Genomic DNA, 13,829 nt, shown 5'->3' on the forward strand with positions numbered 1-13,829 from the left:
AAAACATGAACCCCCCCCCCACCTGTCACTGGGTGTCTCTGGTCCTGATGGAGTCATGCTGTGCACTGCTTGCTGTTAAGGGTGCTCCCCCCCTTTGTATTGTGCATGTGCCCATTAAAAATGTCCCTCCCAATATGGCCACCTCTACCCTTATCATCCTTAATAAATGTCCCCTCTGAGGCGGTGGCCATTTTCAATGGAGGCAGGTGTGACAGGTCTGCAGGCAAGTGTCTGCCGATCCAGACAGTGATGTAACAAAATCCCCTGCAGAACCCCAGGACCCACCCCTTTCCATCACAAGGTCTGCTGGGACTACCGCTACTCCACTGAATGCATACAGGAGGCATGATGGCTGTCAGACCTCAGTGATGTTCCTTTTGCACACAACTGACAGTGCAGAGCCCAGGGGACACTCAGCCTTTTGTAAGCCCAATATGCAGTCCTGGATTCATCAATTATGCAAAATAATATGACAATCACTAATGAATAAGAATAACTAGCAGAGGGATCATTGCACGTCACACGCAAACCACACTGCCCTTTCCAACTTATCAGGATAATGGATCGTCGATACCAGGAATCCCCATGTGGTAGATGGGAAAGCGCTGAGCTGGGGGGAACAGTCTTGCTGATCTAGCATTGTATCATAAGGTTCAACGCATTATACTCATAATGAACGTACTTAACAGCATATTAACCACTAATTGCAAATGTCACTGTCTCTCAAGGCACGAACATCTCTCTCACTGCACTGATGCACGACACTTACAGCAGTAGTGGGGAAATGAAATCTAAAATACAAATTGCACCGACATAAAATGATGCCCTGAAGAATTCACAGGAAGGCAACAACATTTTTGAACTATTCAGCAACTCTGGGGGACATAACTTTCCATCGAATTTTGGGACTCCGGTGGTGGGGGAATCACTGATGTTTTCTATGTTGAGCCTTAAAAATAGTATTTTATACATTTTGTGCAAGATATTGTATTTGAAAAAATTGCAAATGCATATTTAGAAATAAAAGAATTGTAGTGTCTGCGTACAGCCTGCAGGGGGCACTGTTGCAGCCATGTTTTAAATCACCGCCCACCATCAACCAGCTGTGGACGCAGAGACACTTGCAAGCAGTCTTGTGAAAACAACCTTTAAATGACTAAACCGTTCGTTCGTGTGACAATTATTTATATATTTATTGACAGTTTCGTATATAGCGCAAACATATTCCGCAGCGCTGTACAGAGAATATTTGAACATTCACATCAGTCCCTGCCCCAGTGGAGCTTACAATCTATATTCCCTACCACATGTACATGCACACACAGGCATTCGATGGATATTATTTTTGGGAGCCAATTAACTTACCAGTGTATTTTTAAAAAGTGGGAGGAGACCGGAGTACCCGGAGGAAACCCACACAAGGACTGGAAGAATATACAAACTCTGCACAGTCAGGGCCATGGTGGGAATAGAACCAATGATCTCAGTGCTGTAAGGCAGTAATGCTAACCATTACACCATCCATATTGCCCCAATTAGGCCAGTACAAGTGATGTAATGGTTAGCGTTACTGCTTCACAGCACTGAAGTCATGGGTTTGATTCCCATGATGGCCCTGCGTGGAGTTTGTACATTCCCCCCATGCTTGAGTGGGTTTCCTCCGGGCACTTCGGTTTCAACCCACAATCTAAAATTCTGCAGGGAAGGAGGGAGGAGAGGAAAATGGCACCTAAGGTACTAATATAGTAATGCTAAAAACAAAAGTATCCATAAAAATATATTACAATACATATGGGAACAGGCAGGCGCTTGCTAAAAGGATTCTGCAGTCTTCAGCTGAAAGCAGAGATAGGTTTCATTCCTCCATCAATATTAACCCAATTCTAAAATCTTACTGGAGATGAGTCGAATGTTACAATCTCACAATAATATATATAAATATATATATCTCAATTGTCCTGTACCCGAAACAACGTTGACATTAAAGTTTAGTGGAGATTAACAGCCCCGGAGTGACGCTCTTCCTTCGCCATATATATATATATATATATATATATATATATATATATATATATATATATATATATATATATAGCGGGGGAACGCCGGCACTCAGCTTCATGTCCAAAGTAATGGCCCTGTGCCCTCAATAACTCCCCAGCAGCATGGAGGGGGTTAATAGACAGACCAACAACACCGCGGCACTCGGGACTTGCAGAATGAATACAACAGCAGCCAATACATTGGTTGACGTTTCAGCCTCCAACGTAAGCTGTTTTGATAAAAGCATCGTTGGAGGCTGAAACGTCAACCAATTTATTGGCTGCTGTTGTATTCATTCTGCAAGTCCCGAGTGCCGTGGTGTTGTTGGTATATATATATATATATATATATATATATAGACAATCCTTTTGAAGCAGCACTCCAGCCTTGACGTAAAAATGTGCTTTAATGTTTCACAGCATAAACGAACGTTTATGCTGTGAAACATTAAAGCACATTTTTATGTCAAGGCTGGAGTGCTGCTTCAAAAGGATTGTTTACATTGCTGGGAACAGCAGCTAGCAGGCATCCGCCGAGTAACCATGTAAGTGGAGCTGCCGGACCCCCTACTTCTCCATATATATATATACTGTATACAAAGTGGGAATCCTCACAAAGTCAAGGTTTTTCAAATGGGTCTCCGTCTCATGATATGTCGTGCAGCTCACTTCAAGGAGGCTTGTCTCGGCCTCAAATGTCAAAGCAAATGTAAAAACAGAACAAGAAGGAGCGCACACATGAGCAAAATGTAAGTCAATTTTACTAAAAAGTGTATAAGCTCACATACATGTTAGTAAATGGCAAACAGCGTGGGGAATATTCACCGCTTGCACAGCATACAGTACACGCGGACTGGATGAGATTCCCGCAGAACCAGCACAGAGGTATCGGCGGCGGCGTTCTCCACACAGCACACAGGAGACGGAACGCCATACACAGATCCGATACGTCAGAAGACCACGTCCCAGCGCGTTTCGTCATAGGACATCGTCTACTGACTTGTTCTGTTTTTATATATATATATATATATACAGTGGACTCTTTATGTCCGGCACTCTGGATACCAATCAGCTGCTCCCAGTGACCTTGCCATCCATAGAAACATGAACCAATGAGACACAGGAGCGTGCAGCACTGTGATGACGTCAGCGGACGACCATCGGGCTGGGCATGGACGCACCGGGGAGGTGACTGTCTGTTTGGGTAAGCTATTTATTCTGTCTTTGCACATTTGCTCTTTGTATGTCCTGATGAAAGAGGCTAATAAAAGCCTCAGAAACGTTGACCACATCGACCGGGGTGTAGAGTTTTTATTACCGCCGTAAGTCTCCGGAGTGCCGGCCTAGGCATTAACAGTGTCTCATTGGTTCATATATATATATATATATATATATATATATATATATATATATATATATATATATATATATATATATATATATATATATATATAATAAAATCAGTGGTTTGAATAAAAAACAAAAACAATGAAATATTGTATATATCTATATAAACATTAATATTCCATATATTTATGTATATGATCATATAACGTCAACGCATAATCTAGGGACATCATTCATAAAAGATTAATGGGCAGATGTATAAAGCTTTAAAAAAGTGATAAAGTGGAGAGTAATAAACAACCCGCTTCTCACTAGGATGGGTTTTGTAAAATGACAGTTAGGATCTGATTAGCTGTTTGTTTATTACTCTCCACTATCTTTTTTTGAAGCTTGATACATCTGGCCCTATATGATGTGTGAGCCACAAATGGAGAGAATGAAGTCCCATTGCTTTAACTGGGGATACTATAAGCTGAATCGATATGCTATACCTCTGTAGTACAGAAATACTCCAATCACCAAGGTTTTGAGGGTTCTATTGATCAAATAATATTTGTGGGATATTCCCCGAAAATATCTGTTACTGGGTTATATCTGCAAATATTAAGTATCCCCTGAATGTACAATGAAGGGCCTGCAGAAAATACGTATATATCTCCTGTGACACGTGCCGGCCAATGGCCACACATATGCAACATGCGTTAGGGAACCGAACCAGGAAGCAGCTGGAAATCTTTACCCTATCACAGTGCTTCCAGCTCTTCGCTAGGACCGCCTCCTGTCAGAATCTGTGTTGTAGCTCGAGAAATGTAGTGAATTCACATGAGCTATATACATCACATACAGTACACATACACATTAACACTGCAAATTAGGATAAATATGCCCCTTAATCTCATGTTTCTTCAAGAATGCCAAAGTGCATAAGTATTGCTCCAATGTCCAATGTATCCAGTGGAAGACATGGAAAAGAGCTGTAATTTAGGAAATGCCTCCTTATTACTGGCTCCTACCTCTTTGGGGGAAGGGGGCTGTTGCTGCCAGTAGGAGGAGAGCCCTGGTCAGCCAGTAGGGTGCATGCACATCAATAGTGATGGGACTGTGCATGCGCATTCCCCCAGCTTTTACCGGCTGCATGAGCTGTGTGAAAGGCAGTGAGTGACTTCCTACTGGAGGCAGGCACGCTGTCTGCTAATCACAGCCTGGAACATCAGTCTAACAGGGAGGAAACATGTCTCAATAGGACTACCTGTAGTGTCTGTGACTGAGTGTAGCCTGTGCATTCCCAGACTTGAGCTAGGATGGCCATCGTTGCCTTTGCCAATAGTGCAACTGGCCATCGATAGAGGATGCAATGGATGACCATCAATGTTTTTACCTATCGATGGTCATACATTTTCTTTGCCTGTGGACCAATCAAAACATGGTGGCGGGGTTTCATGGGTACTGGGGGTGGAGCTATTCTCAGTGCCCCGGTCCCTTCTGTAAAAAAGAAAATAATATTAGTTTATGCTTGACACCAATGGGGAGGGGGGGGGGGGGGGGGCTCTGGTTCTCCCCCATCGATGGCAAAACTATTTTACATCAACCACAAACCATCAGTGATTTAGAATCATCGATGGTCGATTGCCGCCCCTTACCACTACTACTTAGTACTATTACTTAGAAAGGCAATGTTAGGTAAGAACGTATAGGATCATGTGTGGAAAACCCTTTGAATTCATTGTACTTGACCTAATTTTTATGATCAAAGGGGTTGGGATTATTTGGTTTACAGCATGATGGTCGACAGTCATTAGGTCGACACCATTAGGTCAACATGGGAAAAGGTCGACAGGGGTGTAGGTCGACATGGAAAAAGGTCGACATGGTTATAGGGCGAAAGGTCATTAGTTCGACCGGTCGTTAGTTCGACAGGTCATTAGTTCGACAATGTCTAGGTCGACAGTCAAAAGGTCGACATGGGGATTTTCACAGTTTTTTTACCTGAATGTCAACACAGTCGACATGGACACAGTTTAAAGTACACTGCATCGCGATGCGTAGGGCACGGTGCCTCACTACGCGTGGCACACTATTTTATTCTCCCACCATGCTCTAGCACATGTCGGCTCAAAAAACAGTAAAAACCCCATGTCGACCTTTTGACTGTCGACCTAGACACTGTCGAACTAATGACCTGTCGAACAAACGATCTGTCGAACTAATGACCTTTCGACCTTTTCCCATGTCGACCATCATGCTGTAGACCAAATGACCGCATCCTGATCAAAGCCATCCTGTGACTCTGCATTTCTCTGTGCTGTGCTGACATAGAGCTCATACCTATCACATACTGACTCAATTCTGTGTAAGACTGGGAAAGTCTTATTATAATACTGTTATGTCTAATAGTCCTGTGTTACATGGTGGAGACCGGGTGATAGGGTGTGGCTAGGGGCGCATTGATATTCCTTAAATGTGAACAACATGCAGTACTGGTAACTCATGTGTGTGCTTGCTTAGTGCAGGGTTGGTGGATTCAGTGCTCCGGTCTGTGAGAAGCGAGTGGTTAAAGCAAACCATTGCCAGGTTTCCAGTTTGTGCCATCTGTTCAGCACTGTACACCCCCTCTGTCCCGCAGTTCAGGGCAAGCTCACGCCTTCAAACACAATTTAATATCAACTCAAAAAAATGCAATCAGCCAATCACACTCCAAGATCTTTGTATGCGGATCACCCTGCAAAGGGGGCAGAGTTGGGGCTGTTAAAACAGTAAAGCAATAAACAGGAATGCACAGCATCTTTTGGTTATTAGAAAACCATTCCAGGCACAAGCGGGCAGCCCAGATTGTTGATTTAACCTGTCACCTGTTGGTGTTTCCTGTAGCAATCTGTGTAAATACTGTAGCTTCCACAGTTTGGGTGTAATCAGTGGTATAAGTTTGTACCATTTGCCCGGAGGCAATATAAATATTGGTGCCCCCAAATAAATTAATCAGTAAGTTTCTGTCTCCAGTAAGACAGGTCATAGGTGCGACACTTGCAAAAATGATGTCAGGAGGGGGAGTCAGCCACAGATATCAATGAGGGGAAGAGAGGTGCCCCTTAGGAGCAGGAGCCCAGCAGCAGATGACTCCATTGTCTGCCAAAGTTACACCTCTGGGTGTAATCCTGAGATGCACATAACTTGACAAAGGTTGTTCTCAAAAATGAATGACATCTGCCTACTGTATGTACTACTTTCCACAAAATTCCCTGTCCGTCTATGAGCACTTGAGCTGCCAGGTTGGACCTCGTTACTGTACCTGTACTGTTTTTAAGGTAAAAAGTCCTGGGTTTCCAACAGAGTTCCATTTGGATCCTTCCTGTTCTAATACATCACACAGCTGTGCACATGTGAACCCCTTTAAACAAATGCGCACCCAGAGGCGTAACTAGATATTCGTGGGCCCCATAGCAAAAGTTTGTAAGAGCCCCCTATATATCAACTGATGGTGATAAATGTATGCAAAACCTATTAGTTTGACCGCAAAGATGGGCCCCCTTCAGCTCTGGGCCCCATAGCAGCTGCACCCCTTGCACCTATGGTAGTTACGCCCCTGTGCGCACCAGCTAATCTTCACTGCTTCAGAAATAGTGGTCATAGGGATGACGGGGACAGATGGTCTTTGGATCATCTCTGTGACGGATATGGAAATAAAATGGGCCCTGAAAAATTTATCTAGAAGTTGCCCGACATGAGCAGCACCAGAAGTGTAGCCATGCAGTGTAGCCATGGCAACCGTCCGTGAGGTGAATGGATGCCACACACAGGCATCCATTCACCTGCCTCTGCCACTGTCTGCACAGTACAGCAGATAGCAGCGGAGGCTGTGTGTGCCCCCCCCCCCCCCCCCCCCATCCAACCTGCGGACGTTGCGGTCCGGAGGTTGAGCTTCCCCCATTGATGTAAACAGAAGCCGGCTCGGATGGTACCCATACCCGTTTACACTGCCCTCTATTTAGGTTCTAGCCGTGTTCAACCAAGGTCAGGACTTGGGTAGAAGTCCTGTGTAAAGGGACATGGGTTGACCCATTTACACTGCCGCTGACCCAGGTCTAACCCAAGTTTTTGTGGCGGTGTAAAAGGGGTATTACAGGGATATTCCCAGCATTATAAAAATGGACCTCTATATATTTTTTTCCCTGAGAACTTAGTAGAAATATGATCGCTCACACGGACAGGGCCCCTTGCAGGCAATCTTTGGCGCTACAGCAGCACTTTATTATCTCGAGTATCGTGTGAACCGCAATTAGGAATCAGCGCAAGGAACGAGGGCGGCTGTAACGTGGCACCACAGTCTGCTGTCTCTTGCCAGTTACGGATTTCCAGGAGAACCTGGCAGTTCATCATCCAGATCCACTTTCGTTCCAGATTCCCCCTGTCATAACCGACTACTTTAACTGCTTCCAAGGAAGTGGTTATCACCTATGCAACACGAGGTTGTTCATCAAACAGAGTTATTATCTCACTTGTGAGATGATATCACTTTGTGTTGTGTTGCTGGAAGGGCTGATTTATCGTGGAACAACGAGTTGTAGACACTGATTAATCCACCCCCGCAGAATAACACAGCAGGGGCTGATGGTATCTCCCAGGAGAAACTATTGTGCATACACTATGTTATTTACAATATGGAGATGTAAATGCCTACCATCTTTAGCCAGCATTCTACTCGCTGTGTTCTTCATGGAAAAATATACCATATGACTATATCAACGTGAATAAATGTTCAGTGTTTAAACGCAAACATAAAACTGAATTTCACTGCATATAAGAATGTAATAATGAGTGAGAGATAGTTATGAAATTCTGTTTCACTGCAGCACTGCCCCCAGTGGCCACATTATAGTGGTGGACTACGTATAACCCAATGGTGAAATATGTATATAGCAAATGTTACTTTGACAAGGAAGGTGGACCCTCTTTGCTGTGGGCCCCATAGCCACAGCACTCCCTGCATCTATGATATCTACACCCTGTAGGGCCACCGACAGGGGGGGTGTCTTGGGGTACTTGAGTCACAGGAAGCCCCAAATCACGTTGCCCTTGACAGACAAACCAGGAGCAACGCAGCATGGCAGCAGTCATGAGCTTTCAGTCTGGAGAGAGATATTATTGAGAAAAGGTACTAAATCTTTAAATCATTATAAGTCCCCCGCAGGGGAGGAGGTGGAGGATGGGGGGTGTGCTATATTCATATCCCACTGCCCACCAATGTTTATATATTTATACACCCACTGCCCACCAATGTATATATTTTTATATGCCCACTTATGTTTATATTTTTATATGCCCACTAATATTTATATATTTATATGCCCACTGCTACCAATGTATATTTAAACACCACTGCCCACCAATGTTTATTAATAATAGGTGGTAACATATAGATTACAGGCGCAGGCCAGCAATGTATATGTTACCGCCTATTATTAATAAACATTGGTGGGCAGTGGCGTTTAAATAAATATACTTTGGTGGCAGTATGCATATAATATATATATATATATATATGTGTGTATATATATATATATATATATATATATATATAGCGACAGCACTGCCTGCACCTATGGTAGTTACATCCCTGTATATAACACATGTAACTGTAACAGGGAAGGTGGCCCCTCTCTGCTATGGGCCCCATAGCAGCTGCAGTCCCTGCACTTATAGTAGCTACACCCCTGTATACAGGGCCGGTACAAGGCACTGGAGCGCCCCAGGCGAGTCGGAGTGGGGCCGGGGGGTGGGAGCGGGGGGTACCTGTTGCGCCGTCTGGGGAGCAGGCAGGGGGGTCCATGCTGGTGTCTGACAGGAGGCTGCAGTGGTGTCCTTGCCGCGCGGGTACCTGCGGCGCTGTGTATAAAGCTGGCGGAGGCGGGGGGCCCCTGCAGTGAACTAGCGCTATGCGGCGGCGCGGGAAACACTTCTGTTTTAAAAACACTGGCCGCACGCTGATTGGCTGAATCTCAGCCAATCAGCGTGGGGCCAGTGTTTTCAAACCCGGCAGCACTTCTCGCGCCGCCGCATAGCCTGGCGGATAGTGCTAGTTATTTTTTATTCACTGCAGGGACCCCCCGCTGCCAGCTTTATACACAGCGCCGCAGGTACCCGCGCGGCAAGGACACCACTGCAGGCTCCTGTCAGAAGCCGGCATGGACCCCCCATTCCCGTTCCCAAGACGGCGCAGCACGGGGGGAGAGGGGCAAACTGCTGCCCTCCAGTAGACGACGCCCTAGGCAAATGCCTAGACCTGCCTAGTGGTGGCGCCGGCCTTGCCTGTATATAACACATGTAACTGTGACAGGGAAAGTGGCCCCTCTCAGCTCTGGGCCCCATAACAGCTGCACTCCCTGCACTTATAGTAGCTACACCCCTGTATATAACACATGTAACTGTGACAGGGAAGGTGGCCCCTCAGCTCAAAGTGCTCTGTGAAATGAAAGTCTTGCTTTGTACTGTATGGCTTGCATGGTGTTTAACATCAGCTACAGTATGTGTCTCTGTTGCGCTGACTGCCACTCGGCCCCCCGGGGCACACATGAAAGTTATCTCAATAAACCAACACACACTTGCAAGACGTAAATGTGTGATCAATGACCTCCTCCAGCACTGATCCAAGGCCAATGATCCTTATTGCTGTAACACTCCTAAACACAATATAAACTAAGCCACAAGGAACTGAAAATGTAATAATAACCAGACAGTTATATTTTACAAACAGCCCCCCCAATGAGATTTCTGCCACTGGTTCCATGCAGTGCCACCTGCTGGTTACTAAGTTGTTATTGCAGCAGTTCTTCCAAGAGCAATTTGATGCTCACATTTACAACTTTCGATCCTTTTTTGGTGGAAAAAAAACCCCATTTACTGACAAATTTGATTGTAAAATAAGGACAGTACAGGAGTTAGCCAATCACAAACTATATAAAAACCAGCCATAATTATGTGTTAATGTACAATGACAGGAAAGCAATGACAGTAATATATTAGAATATATTATAAATCAATTATATTAAAACATTTTGAGCAAACAGGTAGAGGACAGAATACATGAATCATTGACAGTATGAACATCTCTTTGAGCCATGTGTAGGTCATGATGTAAGAATCCTCATTATCACCAACACCACAACATATTAAAGTGTACAGGTATATGTGTCTTTCATGCCGCAGAAATTGGCATATTTTGGTCAGAAAACAAAATGAACGAGGAAGCAGCTGGGACTGGGTAAAAAAGATCCCTGGAACCTTGGACCATCTCCTTGCAGTGTCATCTACTGGTGGAACTTGTAGTGTGTGTCCCTGTCTGGGTACCCTGCCAAGGTGGACATCAGTCAGCGGTGGCTCCTACTTTGGCAGGGAGCTGCTGCCCAAAGATGAAACCGCCACCGAAACTGGTCCTTAACGTCTATGGACTGCACCAACTGCAGCCCCTAGAAGTCTGATTGGGCTGCATGCCTACAAGTTCCTCAGGGGCAGTTGTTGCTGTAGGGAGCTGGTATGGAGTTCTGGACCAATCTGGGTTTTACCCACTCCTAGTGCAGCCCATATATGTACTAAGGAGTAGCGCCAAAGTTGAGACTCTGTGGGACCGATTGAGAGTTGCATACAAGGCCACAATACATAGCACTATGAATGTATCTACTGGGGGTTCCAGGTCTTAGCAGACATCTCAGTTGCATTTGTGCGCAGCTAAGGGGATGGAGTGAGGTGGCAATGTGGTGCTGAGGGAGCGCGTGCTGAGTGTGTGTAGAATTTTAAGCTCAATACCTGGTTTTGCTCAGGTAAAGAGATGGTACGAGTGTGCGCAGATAAAAGATGGAGATTGTTTGAATAAACCAATAGCAAGGAATGGTAACTTTGCGCAATTCAGCATTATCCGCATTCAGAGTATGGTTCAGCAATATATGTACATGCTGGCTCGGTAGGCAGCAGCTGTGCAAGAATATGCAAATGTCACAGCCAACAGGATTTGTCATAAGGCGCCCCACTGGAGGCTTCTCACATCCGAGACTTGTGTATGAGAAGCAGATTGTCTGATTATAGACCTCATGAGTAACCTTATAGTCGCACAGTATGGCCTTCAGAAGTACTGTAAGATAGCAGTCCAAGACGTGACACGCCCCCAAACGGGTTGGGACACAACTGTGTTTGAATGACCACTCCCCTGTTACCGCCCACAAACACTCCCTGACTGTCACTCACTGTGCAAGTTAATCCTCACTGTGATGGCGATCTCGGCAAATGCACAGTAAGACCTACAGTAGAAGCATGGGTAATGGGGAAACGTCGCTTCACAGTGTACACTGTGCGCACCGATATTTTGTCCATCTCTGAATGAGGCCCTTGGTTCCATGCAAGTGATACGAGTGTGGCTGTGTCGAATTTGTGCACAATTCTGAATCGGCCTCTGCGACTTATGCCTCGTGCCACAGGTTCCTAGTAAATTGTAAAATGGCCGCCTCCAGTAAGCAACAGGTACACTTAAAGTACTATGAACAATATATGTAACAACATAGATCTATCACAGTGCCACAGGTGGATTCACAGCAGATATGCTCAGAAATCCTCATCTCATTTGACAATTAAAGGCCTCCATACATCTAAGTGCCGATACCCCGATCATACCAGAAATGTTAATTGGCTGACAATCCATCGATGATATGTGATCCATTGAAGAATCAGGGAAGTTAAATGTTAAAAACTCTCAATTTAACTATCAGGAAATCTGGATTTTTTAAACATTTTTAATATTCCCAATTGGTCAATACCGAGGTGGGGGGTTGGAACACTTCTTGCTGATGTATGGTGACCTTATCTGTAAATCTTTATTTAACTAATATTAAAGCACACTAGCAAAATAAGTATTACTAGCACTACTAGGATACAGCATCCCAATATTAGCCTTCTGTATGTAGGCATTACTGTACAAACTTCTGCAACAATATTCTACAACTATTCAGTCATCAATTAACAAACTCGTCATAACCAAACTCCTGCATCACCAAAAAGCAACCAAGTGTGGTGCAGACTAACCAATCAGCATGCTGTGCTACTTAAATTCAGCATACAGAAAGCCTTGCAGATGTCAGACCTTACCTGTAGGAGCCAGTAACACCTCCTGTGAAACGTTGGGATAATGGACGAATGAACGTAGCAGCCATATAGACACTGAAATAAACAGAAAGACAAAGTGGTCTTAATAAAACAGAATGGTCCAATAAAAGTTCCTCATAGAAATACATTCACATTCTTGCAATATGCACAATCAAACTTAATGTGTCTGGCCCATGACTGAGGTGGACAGGGGTTGGGCTCATAGCCCAGCATCTGGAGCCATGGCCCAGTTTCGAATACCGAGGCCCAGAGTGGTCTGCAGTAAATGCACATGTGCAGGTCTCCAGGAACATGGCGCCCGTATCTTGTTGCCCTGGACTTCTTAACTGTGCATACTGAAATCACCAAGAAAATGGCCACTCATGGTTGCATGAGATGCAATGTACCTGGATCAATATACCCCGCACACCCAGTGCCAATTATAGATACACTATTAGGGCTGGCACTTCCCCCCTATGCCCCAGTTCAAGTCCTCCTTAGCTTTTGGTCTCCATAGTTCAGTAATTCTAATGAGCTTGTAATACTCCCATCATTACGACAATTCAAAGCGCTTGAGTGTCTCAGTAATGTAATTTGTTTCCTGTAAATTGATAGCCCGCATTGAATGATAGCACGATAGCAATCAATAGACTTAATAACTATGTAATCTCACCTTTAGGCAATCATTTTCTTCTTAATTATAATGGTTCCACATATGTTTCTGTACCAGGCTGCCCTCCTAAGCTTACCCAACAAAAAGCCATGACCTTCAATATTAGATGTAGGTGGCATCTCAAATTTATGACACAGACATATATTTCTTATCATAAGCATAGCAGTTATTGAACTGCTGCCCTTTTCTATTCCCTGTCTCGATTTCCCTGCAGATTTTCCAACTTACAGCCCAGATCAAACTTCTAGTGGAAGAAACTTGGCTTTTCAAATATTGTGCAGCAAAATCATTAATCATAACTGGCATTCCTCATTCTACGGCTTCGCTCAGGGTAAACACGTGTCTCCAGCTGGGTTTCATGCCGCGCCGTTTTTTGTTTTTTGGTATTATTTTACGTTTAATTGTGCAAGGTGTTTTTCTCGTTCCTCAAACATCAAAGTGATTTGTTAAAATGTAGATGCTTAGCGATACATGTTCATTAGTCATTTAATGACCTCGTAACTTCGGGTGTTTTTTTTTTTTTTCTTTTTACGTGGCGGCTTGTCGTCCGTAAGCAAGATACAAAAAGAAAAACAAAATGCATCTTGTGTTCATCGGCAGCAGTTATAAAACTTTGCAGCCCTGGAAAGTTGTAACTGTTGCTC

At 44.4% G+C, this 13,829-nt stretch overlaps 1 protein-coding gene across 6 annotated transcripts in view; it reads right to left on the reverse strand.

The window, feature by feature from the left end:
• The window catches only part of CAMTA1 (calmodulin binding transcription activator 1), a 1,324,131-nt gene that overhangs the window by 571,991 nt on the left and 738,311 nt on the right, over positions 1–13,829 (reverse strand). For all 6 annotated transcript variants that reach the window (XM_083162948.1, XM_083162947.1, XM_083162949.1 and 3 more), the window contains exon 5: positions 12,516–12,587. In XM_083162948.1, coding sequence (XP_083019074.1) covers positions 12,516–12,587 — 72 coding nt within the window. The remainder of the gene's footprint in view (positions 1–12,515; positions 12,588–13,829) is intronic.

Source organism: Crinia signifera, chromosome 19, assembly GCF_055691185.1.
Source record: "Crinia signifera chromosome 19, ASM5569118v1, whole genome shotgun sequence".
In the NCBI taxonomy this organism is placed as follows: Eukaryota; Metazoa; Chordata; class Amphibia; order Anura; family Myobatrachidae; genus Crinia; species Crinia signifera.